The 24,922-nt window shown below is 42.0% G+C and overlaps 2 protein-coding genes across 2 annotated transcripts in view; one reads left to right on the top strand and one right to left on the bottom strand.

Moving 5' to 3' along the window:
- The first annotated feature begins 207 nt into the window (after window positions 1-207).
- Window positions 208-24,922, top strand: part of CIAO3 (cytosolic iron-sulfur assembly component 3) — a 30,572-nt gene continuing 5,857 nt past the window's right edge. Inside the window, exons 1-8 of the mRNA XM_044003150.1 lie at window positions 208-408; window positions 3,074-3,169; window positions 10,987-11,130; window positions 11,594-11,726; window positions 13,418-13,552; window positions 14,085-14,203; window positions 15,951-16,080; window positions 17,470-17,542. Coding sequence (XP_043859085.1) covers window positions 343-408; window positions 3,074-3,169; window positions 10,987-11,130; window positions 11,594-11,726; window positions 13,418-13,552; window positions 14,085-14,203; window positions 15,951-16,080; window positions 17,470-17,542 — 896 coding nt within the window. The 5' untranslated portion in view covers window positions 208-342. The remainder of the gene's footprint in view (window positions 409-3,073; window positions 3,170-10,986; window positions 11,131-11,593; window positions 11,727-13,417; window positions 13,553-14,084; window positions 14,204-15,950; window positions 16,081-17,469; window positions 17,543-24,922) is intronic.
- Window positions 23,924-24,922, bottom strand: part of HAGHL (hydroxyacylglutathione hydrolase like) — a 41,912-nt gene continuing 40,913 nt past the window's right edge. Inside the window, exon 9 of the mRNA XM_044003181.1 lies at window positions 23,924-24,812. Within this exon, the coding sequence (XP_043859116.1) occupies window positions 24,806-24,812 (7 nt within the window). The 3' untranslated portion in view covers window positions 23,924-24,805. The remainder of the gene's footprint in view (window positions 24,813-24,922) is intronic.

Here is a 24,922-nt window from a genome sequence, read left to right as displayed (position 1 = left end):
CTCTCTCTCTCTCTCTCTCTCTCTCTCTCTCTCTCTCTCTCCCCCGCCAGGGGGCAGCAGGCGCCCACTACCACTGTCACTGTCATGCTACCCCATCGCCAGCGCCAGCCGCTCCTAGAAAACCGTGGCGAAGGAGGGGCGGGGCAAGAAAAGCTCCCGAGGCACAGGCACTGCGCACGCGCACGGTCTCCCGCGAAAGGCGGGGGAGAGAGCTAGGTGGGTGGAGGGAGCCGGGCGTGCGTGAGTTGCTCTTGACGGCAGTGTGGCGGAAATGAACCTCCCTGCAAACCCTTTGACGACAGTCCCGTTTGAGCCGGAGCGCCACCCAACCGTGTGGTCGTCATGGCGTCGCCCTTCAGCGGGGCATTGCAGCTAACGGACCTAGATGACTTCATTGGGCCGTCTCAGGTGGGCCAAGAGATCTAGAGGATTGAGCCTCGCAGGCGGGAAGCCTGGTGGCCGATGGGCGAGAGGGTCGGTCGGAAGGGGACGGGGGCGCCCGAGATGGGACTGAAGGCCGTTGGTGACGTCATGGGGGCCCGGGCAATTTCGAACACGCCCAGTAGGCTCGGGGGAGGGGCTTATCTGCATAATATACCAGATGAACTATGCGTTGCGAAGTCTTTCTTCGGCGTTCTCCCCATTTCACTGATGGGAAAACTAAGGTTCAGCAATGGGAAACAGCTTTCCCAAGGTCTCAGCGAGCCGTACTCCCGACTGCCTAAGCCAGGGCTCGTTTCCTGCCCCCTGTAGGGGTTGAGGAGTGGGAAGAAGGCAAGGTTTAGCCGCACTGTACAGTGCAGCGCTACCCCGGGTATCGCTGGCGGTGGAGAGGTGCCTTAGCCCGCACACCACCCGCTTCCCCCGGGGGGTCATGCGGCCTTCTCCGGAAGGAGCCTGGCAGAAGTTGCGGAGGCCTCCGGGCCTGGAGCCTGGACAATTAACAGTGACTCAGCTGTTTGAAACCGGGCGAGTGTCCGGGATTCGGCCCAGAGGGCAGTTGCCTTCTGTTGTTGTTGAGTTCAGTGGTCCCCGGTGGTGCATGGAGCACCTCTGGTTGGCGGGACTGGGAGGCACCTGTAGTCGTAATTAAGCTTTGCCAGGCCTTTTATATAGAACCCGGGCAAGGCCTGCTCTCTGTTGAAAAGCCGGAATCCCTGATGATGGGGCAAAGAGAGAAAAGCACTTTGCAAAATGTATAAGCACAGTTATAAGTGCGAGTTGTTATTACGACTAATATGGACTATGCCTGTGGGCAAGGTCACACAATTAGTATGTAACAGTACCCGGACTCCAGCACAGGACTGATGCCAAATTCCAGGCATTTTTTTTTCCAGAAATCTTGTTTTGATTGCTATGTTGTATTTTTACATCACTGGTGTTTCCAAATGCACCTTCCCTATCTCCTCTATCTCCTACCCATTGAGCTATCCTTTGTATTTTACAAAAGAGGGAAATAAAAGCAATTAGGCAAAATCAATCAAAACATTAATGGTGTAGGACAGTATATAATGTGTCCCTTACCTCTGTAGAGAGAGGAGGGTGTATTTTTCCAAGTCCAAACTTGGTCATTATAATTACACAACATTCAGTTTTTATTTTTTTATGCCTTTCATTGTTTTAGCCACTATAAATATGTGCATATACACACTTGTGTGTACATGTGTGTACATATACATGGGTGTACATACATATACACACTTATTGGTCCTGTGTTTTTTACTCTCCCATCAGTGCATGTGGCTTCCCATGCTTCTGTGAATCTCATATTCATCTTTTTTATGAATCATTAATATTTTTGTTATATAATATACACCACACTTTGTTTAGCCGGTCCCCAATTATTGAACATGTACTTTGTTTCCAGTTTTCATCCCCACAAAAAGATCTGCGCAGTATACATTTGGGGCTACCTGGGACCTCTCTTTCTGTCTTTAACCTCGTTGGTTAAAGCCCTTGTTCCAGGCTCTTTGTGCTTGTTTCTGTCCCTGAGGGGTTTTATCTGAGAGAAGTAACAGGATGCCTGGAAGGAATTCTGTTAATCTAAGCTAAGGAGGATTTCTTACTGTTCCAGTAGCTGTGGGGAGTCTAGGAAGAAGGAACAGAAAATGGGAAAATCTTGCACTGTATATGGGGGGGAGAAGGAGAGGAATGACCCCAGATCTTGAAATGCAAAACATTTCTCCCAGACCTCCTTCTCAGTAGCCAAAGCAGCATTTTGTCATCCTGAATTTAGTGACCACACCTCCTGTTTGCTGTTTCTAAAAAGGAAAGTCAGGACCTTTAGAGGGCCTGTTATAGAGACTTGCTAGGCAGACATTGGCTAGTTCAGAGGGAGCTTTCATGGGCTTCTTTTATGATCAGCTGAATAACCTTGGGTTCCCGAACAATGTTAGAAAACTGTTCTCAGTGTGAAAACAAGGTAAGCAGCTCTTGTACTGAGGATTTCTGCTGGCAGAAAACCAGCCTGAGCAATTAGCTCATCCTTGCTATTTCAGGACTGGTTGGGAAGAGGAGGCGAAGGGCTGGAGAGGTGAGATACAAAGTGAAAAAGTGAATGCAAGTATTTGGTGATGTCTGTTTGTAAGTGAATTATAAGGTTTTCTGTAAAGTTATGTGAGACCTCTTCAAGTCTGCAGATGCCTCATCAGACAAGAGTTATTGCAGCATAGTGAGAAGAATTCAGGCTTTGAGTCCTGGTCCTGACATATACTGATCTTGGGCCAATGACTTTATTTGTAAAATGGAAATATGATATTTGTATGCCTTCCTCATGGGGCTCCTGTGGGGAAAGAACTTTTAAATCATAAAGCACTCTGTAATTGCAAGCTGCTGTGATGGTCACGTATATTCACAGTGAATAATAGAGGATTGGGCAGTTCTGCCATTCACTTGCTGGGTGACCTTGGCTGAGTCCCTTCTTCTCGCTGGGCCTCAGTTTACTCTTCAGGAAACTGAGAGGGTTGGATCAGATGGACCCTAGGGTCCCTTCCAATTCTATATACATACATCTCTGATATTGTGATTTTCTCACTTTTGTACCATTTGGGTTTTGTGTGTTTTTCTGGCCTAGGATTGCATAAAGCCTATGAAAGTTGAAAAGAAACTTGGAAAAGGCACAGCCAAGATTCAGATTGAAGATGATGGGACTTATTTCCAAGTTAATCAAGTAAGAATTTGGGGGGATTTTCTCACCATTCCTCACCATAAAATTGCAGCTAACATCTTGAGACCCACTTTTCTGTTCTTCCAGTTTGCTTTCCAGCTCTGAATGCGCAGTTACACACAAGTAATTTCTATTTGATATCAATCCCTGGATCTTACAAAGCACATCTCTTACAATCAAGAGAGGATGGAGGAGTCCATTCAGATTGAACAATGAATGTGATTTGTTCAGCAAATGATATCTATTTAAGAAAGATATGGCCAGTGACTGGTCTCTTTCTCTTTAGTCTGTTCTCATTTTTTTAGTGAGATTTTCAAGTTAAAACTACTTATCCTGAGTGAACATCTGTTGCATAATTAGCTGATGATATAATCAAAATCAAACTCTTTGTATTCAGATCGAGCTACTTCACTGAACTCTTACCTGGTTATAATTTGAATTGAATTTATATAACTCAAGTAGATCTACAGTAATCTCCTGCTTGGCAGGAACTGAAAGCCTGTCTGAGGATGAAACTTGAGTGTAATTTAGTGGGGAAAGGCAGTGGCTTGGCAGTGAGGAAACTGGCTGTGGCTGTATGACCATCTGAATCACCTGACCTCTCCATAGTTGAAGAGCCCATGTTGATGGAGGGCTGTGTGCAAAGCATTATACCAGGGAGCCCTTATCAGATTGGTCACACCCTCGGCTCTGGTGGGCACATGCCCACCTGCTCCTCTTCCTGGCCCTGAATTTAGAATTCCCATCTGCTGGGATATAGCTTCTTTCCTACCTATCTCCCTCCACACTCATCCTTATCTGTCTCAGCTCTGTCTTGCCACCACCTCCATCACCCTTTACCCTCCCATTCCATTGTGACTTCTGCATTCCTTACTCTGTTGCCAGCAGACTTCCCTTTGTCCTAGATCTTTCCACTTCACATTCTTTCCACCTTCTGACACAAACAGAAACTTGTCTCTTTACAAAAGCCCCTAGATTGTATTGACTGACCAATCCCTGGCCACCCTTTCCAGTACTCACACATGCTGAGCAGGAAGAGGAAGCATGTTTTTTCCATTTCTGGACTTTCCTTGTGCCATCATCACCTAACAACTTCTCTTCCTTTGAGGTTCACTCCATCCAGGTGTGTGCTGGTAAATGTTTAATAAAGGGCTCTCTGGAGGAAAATATACACATGACGCATTTTTCATTTTAATCTGCATTATCATCTTTTTCTCTATCACTTTGTCACGTCTAGACAATATACAAAGTGATAGGTCAAGCTCTGATTTGTAGCAACTGAAGTATAAAAGCTCATGCTGAGATTTGAATCATCAGCTCTCACAAAGCCAGTTCAAAGCTAGCCCTGGCACACCCCTGACCACCCATGTCTGTCACCTAGTCCAGTGATTTCTTGAAGTCATCTACTTACTCTCTCTCTTTTCATAAGGGGTTCGGCACCTGTCTCACAGTCATCCTTTTAGTCACAGCCTCTGTTCTCAGACTTGGGGAATTTGATGTGTATGTCGAGGTCCCCTCTAAAACTATGAAGGACGGCCTGGTCAGTGGCAGAACTGACACTATAATGCAAGTCTCCTGACTCCTGAGCCAAATGGCCTTTTCACTGACCCACATTCAGTATCACAGAATTGGGGGTGCTAGACCTGGCCCATAAAGGATGATGGAGAATTCAGCCAACTTGTGGGTGGGGATGAGAGCAAGGGACCTGAGGCAGTGGAGTAGAGCAGGGTCTTCTAGGTATAAGGGAAAATGAGCAAATTCACAAAGTTAGGGCAAATGTGGGAGATGGCAAGTAGTCTAGCTGAGCTGGAGGGTCAAGTAGGTGAAGGGGAATAGCATAAGACAAGGCTAGAAAAGAAGGATCATCATTCTGGAAATCAAGTTAGGAATATGCTCACAAAGCTATTAAACTGTGCCTACCCCTTGACTCAACAATACCACTCCTAGGCTTATACCCCAGAGAGATCAAAGAAAAATGAAAGGACCCACATGTACAAAAACATTTATAGCAGCTCTTTTTGTGGTGGCAAAGAATTGGAAATTGAGGGAATGCCTATCAATTAGGGAATGGCTGAATAAAGTGGTATGTGAAAGCGATGGGATACTATTGTGCTGAAAGGGACAATTTCAGAAAAACCTGAAAAGACTGAACTGATTCAAAGTGAAGTGAACTGAACCAAGAGAAACTTTTATACACTAAAAGCAATATTTTAAAGATCATTTAAAAAATTTTTTTGATAAAAAAATAAATATGAGCTGGGACAGCTAGGTGGCGCAGTGGATAGAGCACCAGCCCTGGAGTCAGGAGTACCTGAGTTCAGATCTGACCTCAGACACTTAACACTTAACTAGCTGTGTGACCCTGGACAAGTCACTTAACCCCAAATGCCTCACCCCCCCAAAAAAAAATTATATATATATATAAATGGGGAAAAAAAAAGTAGGGCTGTACCACATTATGGAGGGCTTTCCATACCATCCTAAAGAAATTAAATTTTATTTGGTAGGGGTCAAGATGCCAATGAAGAGTTTTGATAGCTTCCTTCTGCATAAAGAAGATAAAGCTAGCAGCAGTGTGATGGGTGGATTTGGAAGGAATATAGTAATGAAGAACCTGTATTAAAGTAGTGGCATTTAAATAGAGAGCAGGTAGCAAGTGTGAGAGTCATTTCTGGGGTGATAAGGCTATGAGAGAGAAGGGAAAAGTCAAAAGTACCAAGTTTTCAAACACAGGAGACTAGTAGTATCACTGACTACTATAACGAAGTCAAGAAAATGAGTAAGGTTGGGACAAAATAATAAGCTGAGTTGTGACTATCTTGAGGTGGGATGTCCATCTGGGTAAAGGTAGTAACCCGGGTAATTGGAAATGTTGGTCTGGAACTTTTAAGATAGGACTGGCTGAGGATAAAGATTTGGGAGTCACCTGCACAAATGAGATTTTTGAAACCATAGGAGTAAAGGAGATTGATTGCCAAGTGTAGAAAAGAGAAGTCCCTAGCACACAGAACCTTAGGAAATACTTACCTGAAGGAGTCAGGAAGACAAGGGGCAAGTGAAGGAGACAAAGGATGGTTAAATATTCTACAGGCAAAGGGGGAAGAGGAAGGCATTATGGGCAGAGAGACCGATGGCAGAGGGAGGAGAGTTCATTGTTTGTTTTCTACCTTGGCTGGAGCTTAGAGTACATGGGAGAGTACAGTAAGATAAGGCTGGAAATGTTGGGTGGGGGAGAGTTGAAGAGGGCCTTGGATGCCAGACAGAAGAGTTTGAACTTTAATTGGGAAAGCCGTAAAGGTCCACTGAAAATTTTTGTGCAGAGGAATGTTCTGGGCAGATCTCTGTATAAGAAGGATTGTTCTTGACTTCCTTGACACTGCTCTCTCTTGCTTCTCCTAGACTTTGATGATACTGCTCTCTCTTGCTTCTGCCTGTCTGATCATTCCTGTTCTGTCCCATCTGCTGAATCATCATCCTTCTGCCAGTTTAGTGTGGGTGTTTCCCAAGGCTCTGTTATAGCCCCACTTCTCTCTATATATACACACCTTTATCCTTGTTGATCTTCAACTCCTATGAGTTACAGTAGGATGTAAACTCCTTGAGGTCAGAGATTGATTCACTCTTGTCCTTGTGACCTCAGTGCTTGATACATGGTAGGTGCTTAATAAAAAACTTTGAATCAATTGAATTGGTTCAGAGGATCAGCTTTATGCAGTTCTTTGCCTTTGCATAGGCTATCCTCCATGCCTTCCTTCAAAGTTCAGCTCAATCTACTACAAGAATCCTGTCTTAACTCCCCCCAGTTCCTTCCCAAAATTCCTTTGCCTATATTCTGTGTATATTTGCTACAGACATGTTGTTTCTGTTAAGAAAAGAATTTAAAAGGAATGTTGGTTTTAAAATCCCAGTATGCATGGGAATGTATTGGCAGGAGAACAGGGGTTCCAGAGGACCATGAAATCACTGGGTTGAAATATGACTGGAGAAGATTAGAAGTGATTTTTTTTGGTAGCAGTTCTCAAATATTTTGGTCCCGTACCCCAAAGAGCTTTGTTTCTGTGGGTTATATCTATTAATATTTACTGTATTCAAAATTAGAACATCTTGGTATTATTATGAAAATAGTTTTGGGGGCAGCTAGGTGGCACAGTGGATAGAGCACCAGCCCTGGAGTCAGGAGGACCTGAGTTCAAATCCGGCCTCAGACACTTAACACTTACTGGCTGTGTGACCCTGGGCAAGTCACTTAACCCCAATTGCCTCACCAAAAAAATAAATAAATAAAATGGGGTTAAAGACCTGTTATTTTTCATCTAGCAAGAAGTAAGGCAACTTTTACCAAAAGTGGGGCTTGGAAGTCCAGAATTTAACACTGGGATAATGTGTTTATTTAAAAAGAAGCACTTTTAAGTTTCTCTTCTGTAAAGCTTAAAGAGAAAGGTCTAGATTCCTCATTTCCAAATAGCTAGAAGGGCGGCTATTATGAAAACTCTCAGCTCTGCCACAATATTGACCCCTAGCAGACCTAGATATCCTTGTCTGTCAGATCTGTAGCCCTGAGCCAATAAAGCCTTTCACAAAGATGCTGTACTGTTTACAAAGACAGGTATACCAGAGGTTCCTCTATTAGTCAGAAAGGCCAGATGGTGCATTAGACAGACTGAATCAAAATACTTGGGTTGGAATCCCAGCCCACTCGCTTAAGGCAACTGTTATCTCTCTGAGCCTCAGTTTCCTCATCTGTAAAAATAAGCATCATAATACACTCCCTGCCCCACAGGATGATTGGAAGGAAAGTGCTTTATAGATACCACAGAGAGCTCAGGAAATGAGTTGGTCCTTGCTTTTCTATCTCTGCCATTCTTAGCCTCTTTCTCGATTCAGCTCTTTTCCCTATCCCTCTTCCCAGTTGTGGATTACAAAAGGTAAAGTAATTCAAGTAGCAAGAGCACTGGACTGGGAGTCAGAGCTAAGTTGGAGTCTAAAGGGGCCTGCCTCTGTCTCCACCTCTGTAAAATGGAGATGATGCCCCCTGTCTTGCCTGCCTCAGAGTTTGGGGATCAGATGCAATGATAACAGTTAAAGTACTTGGTAACCTTAAGGGCCATGGAATGTCATTGTTGTTCCCTTGACCCTTTCCTTTGCCATTTTCTCATTTCTGACTTTCCCTGGACCATTCTTTCCCCCTTCTCGTCTTCACAGAAACCAAGCATAAGCATACCTTTCTTTTTTTGTTTTGGGTTTGGGTTTGGGTTTTTTTGTAGGGAAATGAGGGTTAAGTGACTTGCCCAGGGTCACACAGCTAGTAAGTATCAAGTGTCTGAGGTCAGATTTAAACTCAGGTCCTCCTGAATTCAGGGCTGGTGCTTTATCCACTGCACCACCTAGCTGCCCCCTATAAACATAGCTTTCTGACTTGTTCTCACTCTCACCAAGCCTGTTGGAAAATTGATCCCTGCCTAGTATTTTTTCCTCCTTTAGACCTATGATTAAATAGTACAAGGAACTCTTGGGGAGGAAACTCTCTCTGCCAGTGCAGGTATCATCTACTTTGCCATTTCTAGTCTTTGAGAGTCACCTAGGCCACTAAGAGGTTGATCCATAGCAGTCAGAGTTGAGTTGGAGCCCTAAAGAACCCTTGCCCAAGGCCATAAGGCCTATAAGTATCAAAGGTGAGATTTGAACCCAAGCCTTCCTAACTCCTAGGCCAGCTTTCTGGCTATAGCATCACACTGCCCAGTGTGAAATAAACTTAAACTGGAGGATATATCTGCTCTTCCCCTCTGTTGATTTCACAGCGGCTTTTTTTTTTCCCTTCATCCTTTGAGTTCACTGTTTCATTTAATCCAAGAGCAGCTGCAGGAAATCTGAATTTTGTCTTTTTCCGGTTTTTCCAAATGAGTTTTTATGAAGTGTTAGAACTTGAAATTTAGGAATATTGAATGTACTGTTTTCCATAAACATTCAGCTTCTGAATATAAGTAGACCCCATCTAAAGTCATTCATTGGTTCCTGGGAAAAACATGCTTATAGTGTGTAGGTAGTTGGTTCCACAGGAAGTGTTAGAAATGGCAGGGTAATCTGACAGACATTCAGGGAAGTCACACCAGTATGCGGAAAAGCTGGCTTAAAGACTGCTTGTGCTCTGCTCTGTATCCTTGGTGTCTACCCCAAAAAGATCTGCTTTGTATGTATTTGCATGTCTCTACATATGTAGGCTTTGTCTCCCTAGTTATCATGTGAGCTCGAGGGCTAGGACTGGCTCCTTTGTCTTTGCATTCCCAGCACCTAGCAGGGTGCCAGGCATGTGTCATAGTCAGTTAAGGGCTTAACAATTAATTGATCAGGCAAATAAGAGTGATATTTAACATCACAGTGGGGTTTGGTAAGCTGTAGTGAGCTAGTAATAACACCTTTCTGCAGTTTGTTATCGTTTACAAAGTACTTCCCTCCTAGCAGCTTGGTGAGGTAGGTAGTGCATACATTAGGGAACTCAGAGGGCTGGGTTGAAGTATACACAGTCTCACCACCAGGCCTCAAACTCAAGCCCAGGTCCTCAGACTCAAACATCTAAGACTTTTGCCCCTCCCTCATTCAATTACAAAATGGCATCAGTCCAAAAACCATTACAGGTCTACCCATGTGCTTTATAAACACTGTCGTGTTCCCCTGTTAGAATGCAAGCTTCTAGACAGCCAGGACCGTCTTGTTTGCTCATACCTATGTCCTCGGTGCTTAGCACAGTACCTGGTACATGCTGACCCTGGCATTCAGATCCAGATACTAGAGATGGATAGGCAACTTAGAGAATGAAGTGCCTCACTTGGAATTGGGAAGACTGGAGTTCAAATCCTGTCTTAGAGGAGTATTAACTGTGTGACCCTGGAAAAGTCACTTAACCTCTCTCATCCTATTTCATAGCACCTACTTCACAGGTGTTCTTAGGCTCAGATGAGATAATATGTAAAGCACTTTGCAAATCATAAAGCACTATATAAATGCCATCATTATTTTTATAAAGAATTTTCTATTTTTTTTATAATAAACATTTTTATTTAACATTTTGAGTTCCAGATGAGGTGATAAGCAATCAGATATAGATTATACATGTGCAATTATGTAAAACATTACCATATTAGTCATTTTGTGTAAGAAAACTTGAATAAAAAAATGAAAGAAAGTGAAAAATAGCATGCTTCAAGCTGTGTTCCATCAATATCAGTTCTTTCTTTGGAGGTGGATAGTATGCTTCATCATTAGTCCTTTGGGATTTTCTTGGATCATTGTATTGCTGAGAATAGCTAAGTCATTCACAGTTCTTCATTGAACAATATTGCTGTCTCTGTGCACCATGTTCTCCTGGTTCTGCTCACTTCACTATTTGTCAGTTCATATAAGTCTTTCCAGGCCTTTCTAAAATCATCCTGCTTGTCATTTCTTATAGCACAATAATATTCCATTACAATCATATACCACAGCTTGTTCAGACTTTCCCTAATTGATGGGCATTCCCTTGATTTCCCATTCTTAGTTACAACAAAAAGAGCTGCTATAAATATTTTTGTACAAGTATATCTTTTTCTCTTTGGGGGGAGATGTCTTTGGGATATAAACCTAGCAGTGATATTGCTGGATCAAAGGGTATGCACAATTCTCTAGCCCTTTGGGCATATTTGAATTATCTATTTCTAACACATAAGATTACAACATAAAGACTTTCTTAACTTTTTACAGGTGATTATTTTTATGTCAACTTTACACTGAAATAATTATGTCACTTGTCAGTTGTTTATGAAGTGTTTTCATTTGATTTTCCCTAGGAAGGAGGCTCTCAGAAACTTGAAAAAGCTAAAATCTCTCTGAATGACTGCTTAGCCTGCAGTGGCTGCATTACTTCAGCCGAAAGTGTCTTAATCACCCAGCAGAGCCATGAAGAGCTATACAAGGTTTTAAATTGGAACAAAGTATGTGGTAGCAAATTTCTGAAAAATATATATATATGTATGTATGTATATATATTCATCAGATGCCATGGTGTCAGATTCAGAAGTGTAGTTTACCTGCTGACAGTGTGTTTTAAACATTCCACACATTTTCCATAAGAAACCGAAGATCAAAACAGTCTTCAGGAGCTGCCTTCCTTTTTAACATTTCCTAAGTGGAATCTTCATGAATTTTCTAATGTGAAGTAATTTATTCTGCAGCCCTAAAATAGTGCTCACATCTAAATTCACAAAAGCCACTGTAGCATATTATTTGTAACTTCTTTTGATATAATCAGCTAAAGTGAATGAATTTGATGTCCCATTTATTTGTTTGAACTGATGAAAATCTGACCCAGAGCCAAGGACATGTGTGTGCTCCTTCAGCACAGTCTCTCTCTTCTCTTCTGAAACAATGGTTAATTTCCCACTTTTTGTTTTCCAGACCGCAGAGCCAAGCCAGCAAAAGCTAGTTGTCATTTCAGTTTCACCACAGTCGAGAGCATCGTTAGCAGCAAGATTTCAACTGACTCCTCTAGATACCGCCAAGAAATTAACTGCTTTCTTTAAAAATAGAGGTGGGAAAGGGGCCCCTTGTTCCAGTTGCCCTTGGATAATGAGGGGGTGTCCTCAACCTATCAAGGTGGGAAGTAAAGTGCTTTCATGTCTCTTAGTCACTGACATTTTGCTTGACTGAAATCTTAAGTCTTTTTGGGGGGGGGGGACCTTTAGCCATTTATACTATATTTGACTTCAGGTTGTTGTTTCAGTTTTGAAGATCAAGGATGGCACATTTTAAGGCAAAACACTTTAAAATTCTGACTTTAGTCCCTCCAAAGTTTAGAATTAATTTATTTTTCCTGTTGATAATATTTCACATTTGCCTAGCACTTTCTGATTTGTAAAGCACTTTACTCTCATCTCAGAAGTGTAGGTACCATCACAGTATTACTCCCATTTTTCAAATGAGGAAACCAAAGTTTAGAGATGAAGAGATTTGCCCCCTATAACCCAGCTTCAGCCTCAGTGTCAAGTCCAGGACTGGGGCCCATACCCTCTGACTGTAATGCTCTTTTAATTACATCATTCAGGCACTTCTTCAGTATTTAAGAGAGCTGGCTTCAGTGATGTGCAGACTCATTCCAGTAAGGTAGACCACACCACTCTAGACCTTATTAAACCACCTTCAGGAGTTACTGTACAAATAGTCATCATCTTCATCTTTATCAGCCTCTGGTGGAAGGTGAGGCCAGACCTCAGGCCACAGGCACAATTGGTCACTGGGTCCACTCTCAGCACCTTTCCAGCTTGCTGGTGCAGGCCCTGGCCTGGAGCACCCTGGTCATCATCGTACCCAGGAGGCATGAGGAGGATGTCAGCAATCACCCTGAGGACATTGTTTTTTGACACCTGGGCTAGAGAAAGGAGATTAGGTTCAGCACCATTTGGCTATTCCATAAACTTTACTAACAGTCACATTTTTATAGTGTTGAAAGTGCCTTCCTTACAATGTAGCCCCATGAGGTAGATGGTACAGTCATTACTCTCACCATTTTACAGATGAGGAAAGTGAGAATGAGTTTAAGTAACTTGCCCACAATTAGTCACTCTGGTAAGTCTCTGGCAGGGATTGAACCCAGGTCTTTTAAGTCTCTGCTCTCTCCCCTGTGCTATGCTGGGGAGTAAAAAGCACTGCCTTTCCTATACAGTGACAATCCTCTGTCAGCAGACTGCATAGACCATGTTGGGCTACAGATCCTAGAATCATGGAATTAGGTTTAGAAGATGACCTACCTCAGGGGTCATCTAATCCAAGTCCTCCCTATACTAGGAATTCCTTTCTTCTCCTAATGAATGGTGATCCAGCCTCCACCTAACACCTAAAAACCTTTGTCGAAGGGAACAGTGCTTCTTATAAAAATGCTTCATACACAGACACAATGGGTAGTCTTTGGGGCATTTTTGCAGATAATATTCTTTCTCTGGCCAATATAGAAACAGCTGAGCAATAGCATTACCAGGATTTGAGATCACTCTTATTTTTGTAGCATAATCAGCAGTATCATTTCCTACTTAGACAAAGTCAGTTCAGGGTCCAGATTCAGCCTCAATTCTTGCTTGTCGAATTTACTAAAACTGAGGCAAATGGCTCATTTTGATATTCAGTCAAGCAATGTACTGTCCAAGTACAAAGTAATTAAGCAGAATCGTGATTGAGGGGTTTTTAAAGCTTTCTTCCTTGTTTCTAAATGAGATGCTTATTTTCCAGGAGTGCACTATGTGTTTGACACAACTTTCTCAAGAAATTTTAGCCTCTTGGAAAGCCAGCGAGAGTTTGTACAGCGATTTCAAAGATGCACAGAATCCAAACAAGCCTTGCCCATGTTGGCCTCTGCCTGCCCAGGTATGCCTATAGCACACGGGTTTTTATGGACCTCCAAATATTAAAATAAAGCCTGACAGGTCATGAATCACTCAGAATTAGCAGAGGGACAGTCATTCTTGGGAGGAGAAGGGGTAGGAAATACAGTGACATAAAAGAGCTGGTTCGTAGCATCAACATAAAATGTACTCTTTCAAAACCCACAGGAATTGATTCTAGAAGCCAGGAAGTTTTCTTGCTTCTTGCAATTGATTTTCTGGTCTTTCAGTTCTCATGAAACCAGAGTTGCTTTGATCATCTGAACTACTATTAATAAAGATAATAGTGATTAAAAATAGGAAAGTTCTCTAATGTCATCATATACATGTTTTTTTTCCCATCAAGACTTTCTTTAGCAGCTAATCCTCCCCCAAATGTCAAGTCATTTGCAAACCTGCTTCAGAGAAAGTTGGCAGCAAAACTACCTGGAATCTTCACCTTGTTTAGGGAGTGGGTGGCTAAGCTTTTTGAAGTTATCAGATCTGTGCACTAACTATTTCATGGTGGTTTTCAGGTTGGATCTGTTATGCTGAGAAAACCCACGGAAGTTTTATTATTCCTTACATTAGCACAGCTAAATCTCCCCAACAGGTCATGGGCAGCCTGATCAAGGATCACTTTGCACAGCAGCAGGTAATGCTTCTCTTGTCCATATGAAGCTGGCAATGCTGACAGAGCTCTAGCTCAGATCCACTCACTACTTGGTCACTCTTTAGGAATAATAAGACAGGCTAGAGTGTAGTCTGGTCGGCAGACTAAACCAAGCTTAGAGAGACTTTGTGCCAGAGGGTTGACCACCATGCAGATAATTTTTGGTTGCAGCATCTCATGAAGACCATCTACTAGGGTATAATGGGGATACAGTCCCCACCGGTGGAAGGAATGCGCATTGACAAAGCCCCAGTTCTTCTGAAGGATACTTCAGTGGGTCTGTGATACTGTCGATGGGGGTCCTCTCTCCCGTGGTACAGATCAAAACTGATCATCCGGTTTAACTTCTTCTCATTCTGTCTAACTCTTGTCCATGTCACCCCATTATTCTTCAGCTCACAGATTTCTTCCAAGTCTCTTCACATTATTACTTTTCTCTATCAAACCTGTACTTAATAATCTGTAACTACTGAGAACTGGTGTCCATTGAGCAATCAAAGTTAATCTAATAAAGAGCCTTGTTTCCAAAACATAGGTTGCACTTACAGACATAGAGGCACCCATGATGCCCTCGTGCTCCCTAAAGAAAGCGGTATGAAGCTAGGGGGGGAAAGCCAGTATGGCAAATGGGGAAAAAACCAAAACACTGGATTAAGAGGCAGCAGATTTGAGCTTGAATCCCAACTCTGCCATTCCACTTACTAGCCTTGTGACTGTACAAGTCACTTCACCAATTGACCCTCATCCATAAAATGGGAGGGTTGATCACTGACGTCCCTTCCAGCTCTAAGCAATCTATGATCCTATAGAAAAGGGGTGGAGGCAGCTAGGTGGCACAGTGGATAAAGCACTGGCCCTGGATTCAGGGGGACCTGAGTTCAAATCTGGCCTCAGACATTTGACGCTTGCTGTGTGACCCTGGGCAAGTCACTTAACCCTCATTGCCCCACCAAAAAAAAAAAAAAAAAGGAAAGAAAGAAGATGGGCATTTATTCTACTTGGAATGCACTAAATAAATACTTTGCAGTGTACTTTATAAAGCCTTTGGGGATAGATGAACATTCCATGTAATTCAACTTATTTTACCTAAAGACTATTTTGTTTTTCCTTAAAATGTGAATGGATTTTTCTCTCCAAGCTTATTAATTTTTCCGGTGCAATTTTTCTTTTTCTACTTGACCTCTGTAAATCCTCCTTAGATATATAGATGTCCTATGGGGTTTTTTCCCCTCTTATTTAAAATTGATTTTGTTAGGGAACATGTGAAAGCACTACAAACTCCATGAGTTACTATCTGTGAATGATTTAATATCTGTGAATGGTTTCATTTTCTTCTACTAAATTTAACTCGACATCTGCATGCATTAAAAAAAAAAACACTGACAGAGACAAAAAAATATTTGGCAAAGCTCTCTTTCAAATGGCCTTGATGATCAGTTATTTCCTGGCCCTCCAAGAAGTTGGTGGATATATTGTGTTTTTGTGTCCCTGATGACATGTGCCTAATCCCCCTCGTTCAAAATATTTGAGAAGTAATATCATATATTCATAAGAATGGTAGGCTAGGACTCAGACAACATGGCCTTTAGTCCCAGCTTTGCCACTGGAAGGCGCCCTATAGACCATAAAGCACCATAGGACTGTAAATTGTTGTTGTTTAGTAGTGAGATTATTTTTATGAATAGTAATCAGTGCAGCAATTCCATGTTTTCCATATTTTTTAATGTAGCATTTAACCCCTGACAAGATCTACCATGTAACAGTGATGCCCTGCTATGACAAAAAGTTAGAAGCATCAAGACCAGACTTTTTCAACCAAGAGTACCAAACTAGAGACGTAGACTGTGTAATTACTACAGGTATGGGTAACATTATTATAATATACTCAGCACTTCTCTGAGACCTAATATTTTCATAGGACTTTACAGTTGTTTCATATCAGTCACTAAACTAACAGCATCTCTTAGGTGCCTGGTCTTTCTCAACACCTCTTTCCCATGACATATAGGAAATCAATGCTATTATATTACTTTTGAGTGAACTCTTGCTATAACTTGGTTTTCCCATTAATTCCTTATTGGTGTCATATTCACATGGAATGTGAAATACCACCATTGGCCCTTTTCCCTTAGAGTTGAACTCTGAACTTTCAAGACTTCCAGGTTTCTCAAAAACTTAGCAACTGAATGCTCTGAGTGTAACTGGGCTCCTTTGTTCCCTCTTGGAGCTGGGAAAGCCCTGGTTCTTGCCTCACCACAGAACCAGAGTAGTGTTCACAGCATCCCCATTTCCAGGAGAGTTGATAACAGAAAAGGATTCTTTTACAATACGAACAGTAGTCAGCAGTGCTGTGCCATGTGACAAACAGCCAGCACCATACTGAGAACATACTGGAACATCCCCCTCCCAACTCAACCCTTGTAGACGCTTAGTAAGGTGGCACGTCCATTTCTGGACTGCAGGAAAATGGGAAGAAGTTGGAGAGAATTCCCAAAAGATCAGGAAATAGAACTTTTATGGGGAGTTAAATAAAGGCAGAAAACTTAATCAGTCTTCATTATCCAGCCATCTGCTCAACAAGCATGTATTAAGTACACACTATGTGCCAGGCCCGGAGCTGGGGAGACAAATACAAAAATAAAAACGGCCCCAGCCTGCGAGGAGTTTCTATTCCGATTGGTCCTCCTAGAGTGGTCGTTCCTGATCAGCTGTTCTCAGTTGCCATTGAGAACAAAACAGGAAGAAACTGACCTGTACTGCACCTAAAAGGATTTATAAGCATAGGCCTAAACCTATAGTTTTTTCTATGATAATGATGGGGGTTGGGGGTACCAGTGGTGGTGATAATAATGGCTTCCATTTGTTAATAAAGCATTGAGTTACATGGGGAAACTGGATTTCTTCTGGAAGACTTCAAAGTTGGATAGTGTCCCATCTGACCAGTTTAGCTGGGAAAGGACTTAATGACTCCTTAGGGTCCCAGCTCTGGATTCTTGTAGGAACTAGTATAAGAACATATAGACATCTTTCCTGAGCTGGCATATTATTACTCAGCCTAGGCTTTTTGGTCCTTTTAATTATGTCAGGCTTGTCCAATGTGCCTGTGTCCCCCCCGCCCCCATTCTCTCAAACCCTAACAGTTGTTTGCTTTTTAATGTCTTTTGTGAAATTTATTTCAACTAGATGACTCAGAATCTTTATTGAAATGCCAAGAAAAAAAAAGAATCTATGGTGTGGTTCTGTTCTAGGGGAAATATTAAGGCTGCTGGAACAAGAGGGAGTCTCTTTGTCAGATGTGGAGCCAGCCCCTCTGGATGCTGAGTAAGCACAAATATTTTTGTTGCCCCTTTGCTAAAGTGTCTTCATTACATCTGCTGGAGGGGCCCAGACCAAACATCAGAAACATCACTGAGTGCTCTTACCATCAAGATGCTGGGCTCTCGGAGGTGTCATGGCACATGTTAGAAACAAGGAACTTTATTTTGGAATTCATCTAGGGTAGTTAATTGTCTAAAGCTGAGGGAATCAAAAGCTGAAGTCAGCTTTAGCAATGGCCATTCTTTGACCTGTGCGTGGCTTCCTAGAATGCTAGCGTTAGAAAGGTCCTTAGGGTAATATAAAGTCCAGCCCCTTTATTTGACAGAGAAGGAAAGAAAATGACTTACTCAAGGTCACCCAACTAGTTAGTGCCAAACCCAGGACCAGAACCCACTTCTTGTGATTCCTGGGCCAGTTTTCCTTGCATTATATGGTGCCTCCTGACAGACCAATAGGTATTTGCTGACATAAAATCTAAGTCCCTTTCAAACAGGGCTTGTTTCATTCTTTGTACTTATAGCCCTTGCACTTAGCACAGGGCCCAGCATATAGCAGACACTCAGTAAATGCTGTTTGATTAATTCATCTCCTGTTCTGGGGATGCAAAATAGAGTCCCCAGTCTATTACTCTGGCTTCTGTGCCTTTTCTGTCTTTTATTTCTATACAATTTCTATGCAGCATCATTTGTTTTCCTCAGTCTCTCTATATTAGGTAAATTTAATTGTGACCCCAGGTCCATTAACTGATGAGAGAAAAGTTACAGGAAATGTGAGTCTACTTTTAAATGTCCCTTTTTTATCCAGATGCTTAATTTTCTGGAACAGACTATGCAGTGATAAATAACACAATCCTTTTCCCCTCCCTGGCCCATTCTGTTTAGTCAGCCATTTCCTGAGTGTATCAGAATCCTAAATACACTGATAAAGCCATCTGGGGTCATTTCAGCCTGCCCCTTTTGTGTGTATCATTTGTTTTCAATTTAATAAAAGCAGGAGCTCTCAAATGTGAAAAACAGATGAGCAGTGATTCAAATGCTTAAAGTGAAAAGCAGCACCATTGGCTGGACGCCATCCGTACAAATAGAGATGGGGCTCAAAAGACTTTGAATAACTTCTAAATTACATGTTTTGCTGCTCTAAATTAGTATCAGCTGTAAATGTACCACATTTGACTAAGCCCATTTCTTTTTAAATGCACAGAATATGGCTTTGTAGCCTTGCCTCCTATTTAATCAGTGATACTAGATAGCTTGGGACCACAGACAAGTCCATGTGTGTCCATGTGTGTTCAGATGCAGCATAGCAGAGCTGCCTAGTAAGGAAAGGCTTAGACTCGGGTCCCAGAAACCTGAATTCTCTTCCTGCCTCTGCCACCGAATCTTTGATCTTCAGAGAACTTCAGTCTCCTCTCCTTGGGCCTCAGTTTCCCCATGTGTATGAAGAGGCAGGTTTTGCTTGATGACCTGAAAGGTTTCCTTATGTTCCCTCTCTGACCTAATAAGCTTAGGGCTGATAAAGTAGACTTATATTTAGCTGCACTACCCAGAATTAATTTTGGGTTTGTTGGGTTTGTTTTACAAATGTGGATTCCTTTTTAAGGAGAAAGAAAAGTAGCACAAGATAACCTGTTTTGAAACATATCCTTGGGATAGGCAAGAGATGACATTTTAGCCTGAATCACTTAAAATTCACGCCTGGTTTTATCTTTTAAAACTTTGTCAACGTGAAGTGGGAACAGGGCTTTGCCTTAGTATTTAAGGGAAATAACCAGCCTGGATATTTTAATAGCCAAAAAAATCTACAAACTATTAATGGGAGAGCCTAATTACATTTTTCCTTTTCTTTTTTGGGGGGAAAAAGAGGGTCCTTGTGCCTCATGGTCCCTTATTTTTCATTGTTTTAGAGGAATTGTGGAATTAAGAGTCCAGAAAACCTGGGTTCAGGTCTCTTTTCTTATATCTATTAGCATCATGCCCTTAAGCAAGTCACTTTACCAATGGATCAATGGATCTTGGTTTCCTCATGTGTAAAGTTGGGAATATTGCTGCTTTTGCTGCATTTCCCACAGGATTATTGTGAGGATCAAATGATATAAGTAAAGTACTGTTTAACCTATGAAGTGCTGTATAAATGTTAAGTAATAATAGCTATATCCCAAGGTGGTGGTGAGGAAAGCATTCTGTAATTCTAATGATACACTATAGAAATGTGAGCTTCTGTTATTATAACATAGGTAGTAGCAATGCCTCATTGTGGTGTGGGGGTGACCCTGAATTTTCAAAGGCTATAGCAGCAGAGTGCTGGAGAGGCTTCAAATACATTTCCAACAGCAGACAGTTCCCACTTCTGAGGACCAGGTTCATCACCAGTAGACTGGCCACTTGGTGATGGTCTCTGTCTATTGCAACACAGAAAACAAAGGAAAAAGCAAAACAGCCACTTATCCGAGGACAGCTCTCTCACTACTCTCTTCTACTTCTACAAAGACAGTAGCTCAGTGTGAGAAAGGAGAGCAGGGGGTGCTAAGAATCACACATATGTTTGAATATGACATTCATGATCAGTGACCAACAAGTGAACCTCCTACTATAAGAACGGAATCTTAGCAATCTGAATATGGTTCCCAGTATAAATGAAATAAGAAAACAAAAGGAAGTGGTAGCTAAAGAGATACATGGCTCACAAGTTTTCTTTCAAGATTCAAATAAAGAGAAATATTTCAAGAATATTGGATCATTTCATATTATGGTCCTCATGATAAGTATTTGCAAAAAGAGTACCATAAAAATCACTGCAACCTGTGGGCCAGCGTCTGTCATGTGTCAAGTTAGAGAAATTCTACAAAGAATTTGATAAAACCTTCCAAGTTAACTCTGTATTAAGTTGATTACTACATGTCACACAGCCAGTGGCAAAAGTAGAACCCGATCCAATTGATTCTTGGTGATTTCAGTGCAAAGGTGAGCATAGGTGAGAATGGCCAAAAACGTGTTGGAAAATATAGATCAAGAGTAGAAATAAGGGACATCTAAGTGGCACAAGTGGATAGAGCACCGGCCCAGGAGTCAGGAGGACCTGAGTTCAAATCCGACATCAGACACTTGACACTTACTAGCTGTGTGACCCTGGGCAAGTCATTTAACCCCAGTTGCCTCACCAAAAAAAATATAAAAGAGTAGAAACAAACACCTATATCATGGGTACTTTCTTAAAGAATGGACTAAGAAGATATTAGATATGGTGAGCACCAAATTACATCACAAAAATATGAAACCAGTTATACTTTGATGTATAGGAATAACTCAGTACTGATGTGGAAGTCATTCCTAAATCAACTGTAAATGATGAATCAGTTTATTTATGATATTAGTCTGATATAGTCAGACCAGTATGTTAGAATAAAGTTTAAAAAATGTAAGAGCTGGACCAAAAATGGACCAAGGATGTACAGAGGAGGCCCACAGTGGAGGTGAGGCAATTTTGAGGACATTAGGATTGATTCTCAAATTATGAAAAGGTGGAAGATTTGGAGCATGAAAGGATTTGGGGAATGAAAAGGGGCAACCAAAAGATTATCAATAATTACTAATCCAGGGGCAGCTAGGTGGCACAATGGATAAAGCACCGCCTTGGATTCAGGAAGATCTGAGTTCGAATCCAGCCTCAGACACTTGACACTTACTAGCTGTGTGACCCTGGGCAAGTCACTTAACCCTCATTACCCCACAAAAAAATAATAATAATAATTACTAATCCAGATGCTGACTTTACTTTCCCAGGTCAATAGTTTTTTGAGAATAATCTCCATATGCATTGAGGGCATGCATCCTTGATGAAGGGTTGAGGAGGGAATCAAAAAGCTTTCACAATATTTTCACAACACAAGCCACATATATAGTGATAGACTTGAATGAAAGTTTAGAGAATATAAGATCTCACAGTATTTATTGTTGACTTCTAAAAAAAATTGATTTGGTAGAACAAAACACCACCTTGAAGGTTTTCCTCCAAAAAGATTCCCTGAAGGATGTAACAACAGATAACTTTGCCCAGCCGTTATGTATATAAAACAAAGCATAAAATACAGTGATAGGCTTGCCAACTATATTTGATTCTGTCATTTAGGGATTCTAGTCTGGAGTCCAAATGAGAATTCCCTATATAGATGGTGAGGTCCTCCAGATAAATCTGTCAGCAGATAATATTGTGCATTTTCATTAAGCCCCATATATTACACAGCCTTTTAAATGAGATTCATGGGGGCAGCTAGGTGGTGCAGTGGATAAAGCACCGCCCCTGGATTCAGGAGTACCTGAGTTCAAATTCGGCCTCAGACGCTTGACACTTACTAGCTGTGTGACCCTGGGCAAGCCCCATTGCCCCGCAAAAAAAAAAAAAAAAAGAAAAAGAGAGATCCATGATCATTCAAAAGCATTCTATCTATGTCTCTCAGATTTCAGCCTGAATGGAGAGTGATCAAACTGCACATAGAAGCAAACTTGCCCTTCTCAGTCCCTGCTGGGCAGAGCATACCCCCAACACGCATAGATGGGTTTGTGTTCCTGAAACTTGTATCCTTGCCCACACTGTAATCAGGGCAGCAGGATGAAGCTGAATAGGGGAGGGAAAGATGGATGGAGGTATAGAACCTGTGTCTGTTCGGTGGATTTTTAGGGACATGAGAGAGAGGGGAGCAAGGGGAGGACTGAAGCTGACCCTGTGGCTCCACTGAAGTAGGGAATTTGTAGTGTGGAAATTCCCCTACCTAGCCTACTTTGAATGTGTGATGTGGGGAGGGTCGCCCAACCATCAAGTGCCAAGGACAAGGTTTGACCCTGCACTTTGTGGATGCCAGGCTCCCTCCCCCTCCACCCTGCTTTCATTGATTAAATAAAACATTAAGGATTTCCTTTTAAAAAAAAAAAGCATTCTACCTAATCACACAGAAAAATACAAGTAGGTAAAGAATGTCTGTTGACCAAACTTTGATTTGCAGATAAAGCTGATTCATCAATACATGTGCTTTGAACAGATGCTGCAGATAGAGAAGGAAAAAGGATTGGGTTGCCTTTAAGAAATTAATTGAAAAAAGAAAAAGAAAAAAAATTAATTGTTCAGTGCTCCTAATGACTCCAACATGAAACAGAGGCTCATCCTTTTAACATGAATATTCTTCAGGTGATGCCATATGGCTGTAAGTTGTAAAACACAGTATCTCCAGAGAATTAAAGTTGAGGGTCATCCAAAGGGCAGTGAGGGGGTGGGGAGGCATGGTAAATATAAATAGGATACAATACATTAAAAATGAAGGATTTGGAAGGCAGCTAGGTAGTGTTGTAGATAAAGCACTGGCCCTGGATTCAGGAGGACCTGAGTTCAAGTCCAACCTCAGACACTTGATACTTACTAGCTGTGTGACCCTGGGCAAGTCACTTAACCCTCATTGCCCTGCAAAAAAAAAAAAAAAAAGGAAAGAAAATGAAGGATTTGGGGGGCAGCTAGGTGGCACAGTGGCTAAAGCACAGGCCCAGGATTCAGGAGGATCTGAGTTCAAATCCAACCTCAGACACTTGACACTACTAGCTCTGTGACCTTGGGCAAGTCATTTAACCCCACAAAAAAAACAAACAAAACTGAAGGATTTGAGGGAAGAAGTATAAAGGATATTATGTTATGAGAAAGGAAAAGATTGACCAGTCACAAAGAAAGAGCAAGGGGAAAAAAATTTTTTAATTTAAAAAAAAAAATAACAAAAACAAAGAAAGAGCAAGGGATGAACAGCCTATACACTCCATTGGTATCCATGCAATGTTAGGAAATCTAGAGGAAGGCCTTCATCAGGGTAGGTGGATCTCAGGATTACACAATGAATTTGTGATGTTTAAAAATCTAGGGCAGCTAGATGGCACAGTGGATAGAGCACCAGCCCTGGAGTCAGGAGTACCTGAGTTCAAATCCAGCCTCAGACACTTAACACTAGCTGTGTGACCCTGGGCAAGTCACTTAACCCCAATTGCCTCACTAAAAAAAAAAAATCTAAATGTGATATCTAAAAAATCTAATGTGTGATTGCCTTAAATTAGAAGCTTTAGCGCCAGTCTTTGGGCATTAAGCATTTATTAAAGCATTCCAAGTATTCACGTGGAGTTCAGAAAGTTAAGAAAAGGCCTAGACTTCCAGCCTGGTTGGGTTCTTCCTCAAGTCTTCCCCCAGGAGCCTGTTTCAATCACAAACTTCCCCTCAAACTGAGTGTGAAAGCTTTTTATAGGTCCAGAGCAGAGGCGGTCCTTACACACTGCTTCAAGTTGATTGGTTGAGAGTGGTCTCCTGTTGATGTTGCAGTCCACAGCCTCTGAGAACACACCCTACTCAGGGCTGGCCAGGTGTGGTCCTGATTTAATCATCCTTAACTAGGTTCTCAGTCTCACCCAATTTAATCAATTCCAAATCAGTCTTCAGGTGGGGCTCCTGGGCTTTGCCAAGTCCCATTATTTTATCATAGATTTAAGGGATCACATAGATAAGCAGGCATGAATGGGCTGCCATCTGCACCATTGCATTGAGCATCCAGATGAGAACACAGACCCACTGAAATAATGGTTAATATCAAACTACAAATAACCCCCAAATAAATCAACCAACAAGCATTTCTTCAGCTCTGAGCACAGTAAGTTCCAGGTATATCAGTTGTATTTGACTTTGGAGCCCAGTCAAACATACAGATATTGACACACATCCTGTTCCAAGGCCAGCTCTCACCTAGCTCAGCCAAAGATCTCCTGGGCCAGAGGCACCAATGTGGACAATGGAGCGACACTTGTGACACAATTGTGGTTTCAGCATTGGTGACCTCTTTTGCTACAAGTTGGTGACAGGCCACTTTCTGCCTCCAAATCTTTTGGCAGTGAACATATAAGGTTGGCTCAGGTAAAGTGGCTCTGATAAAGTCACACCGGCTTGATTTCACTTTAAGTCAGTGACCATTCTTCTTTGACTTTGGCCTTTTAACTTTCTGTAGCTCTGAGACACATCCTGTAGCTCAGCTGAAGCACAAATACAAACAGCCCAAGGACTGCTTTTCCTTGCAGGGAAGAGGACAGGGCCCTTCACTTTGGTGGGGGTATTTGGCTGCTGGGGTCAGAGCCACTGGGCTTGGCCTATCGTTGAGGCTGCTTTGGTTCCCTGATGAGGTCGCTACAGGTAGCTCTCCTAGTAGCGACCAGCAGGACATGATGCTGAACACACTGAAGCATTTACTAATGAATCTCAGTTCCTGTAAACAAGAGCGAGAGAGTTAAAAATAGAAGCTTTGAAGCCGATTCCCAGGCAAAACATTGCCCTTGGTAGTTCTTCCTAAATGAAGATGTTAATCTGCAGAAGACC

This window comes from Dromiciops gliroides, chromosome 1 (genome assembly GCF_019393635.1).
Source record: "Dromiciops gliroides isolate mDroGli1 chromosome 1, mDroGli1.pri, whole genome shotgun sequence".
Taxonomy (NCBI): Eukaryota; Metazoa; Chordata; class Mammalia; order Microbiotheria; family Microbiotheriidae; genus Dromiciops; species Dromiciops gliroides.
Note: the sequence above shows the minus strand (reverse complement) of the source record. Positions and strands in the feature narration are given on the sequence as shown.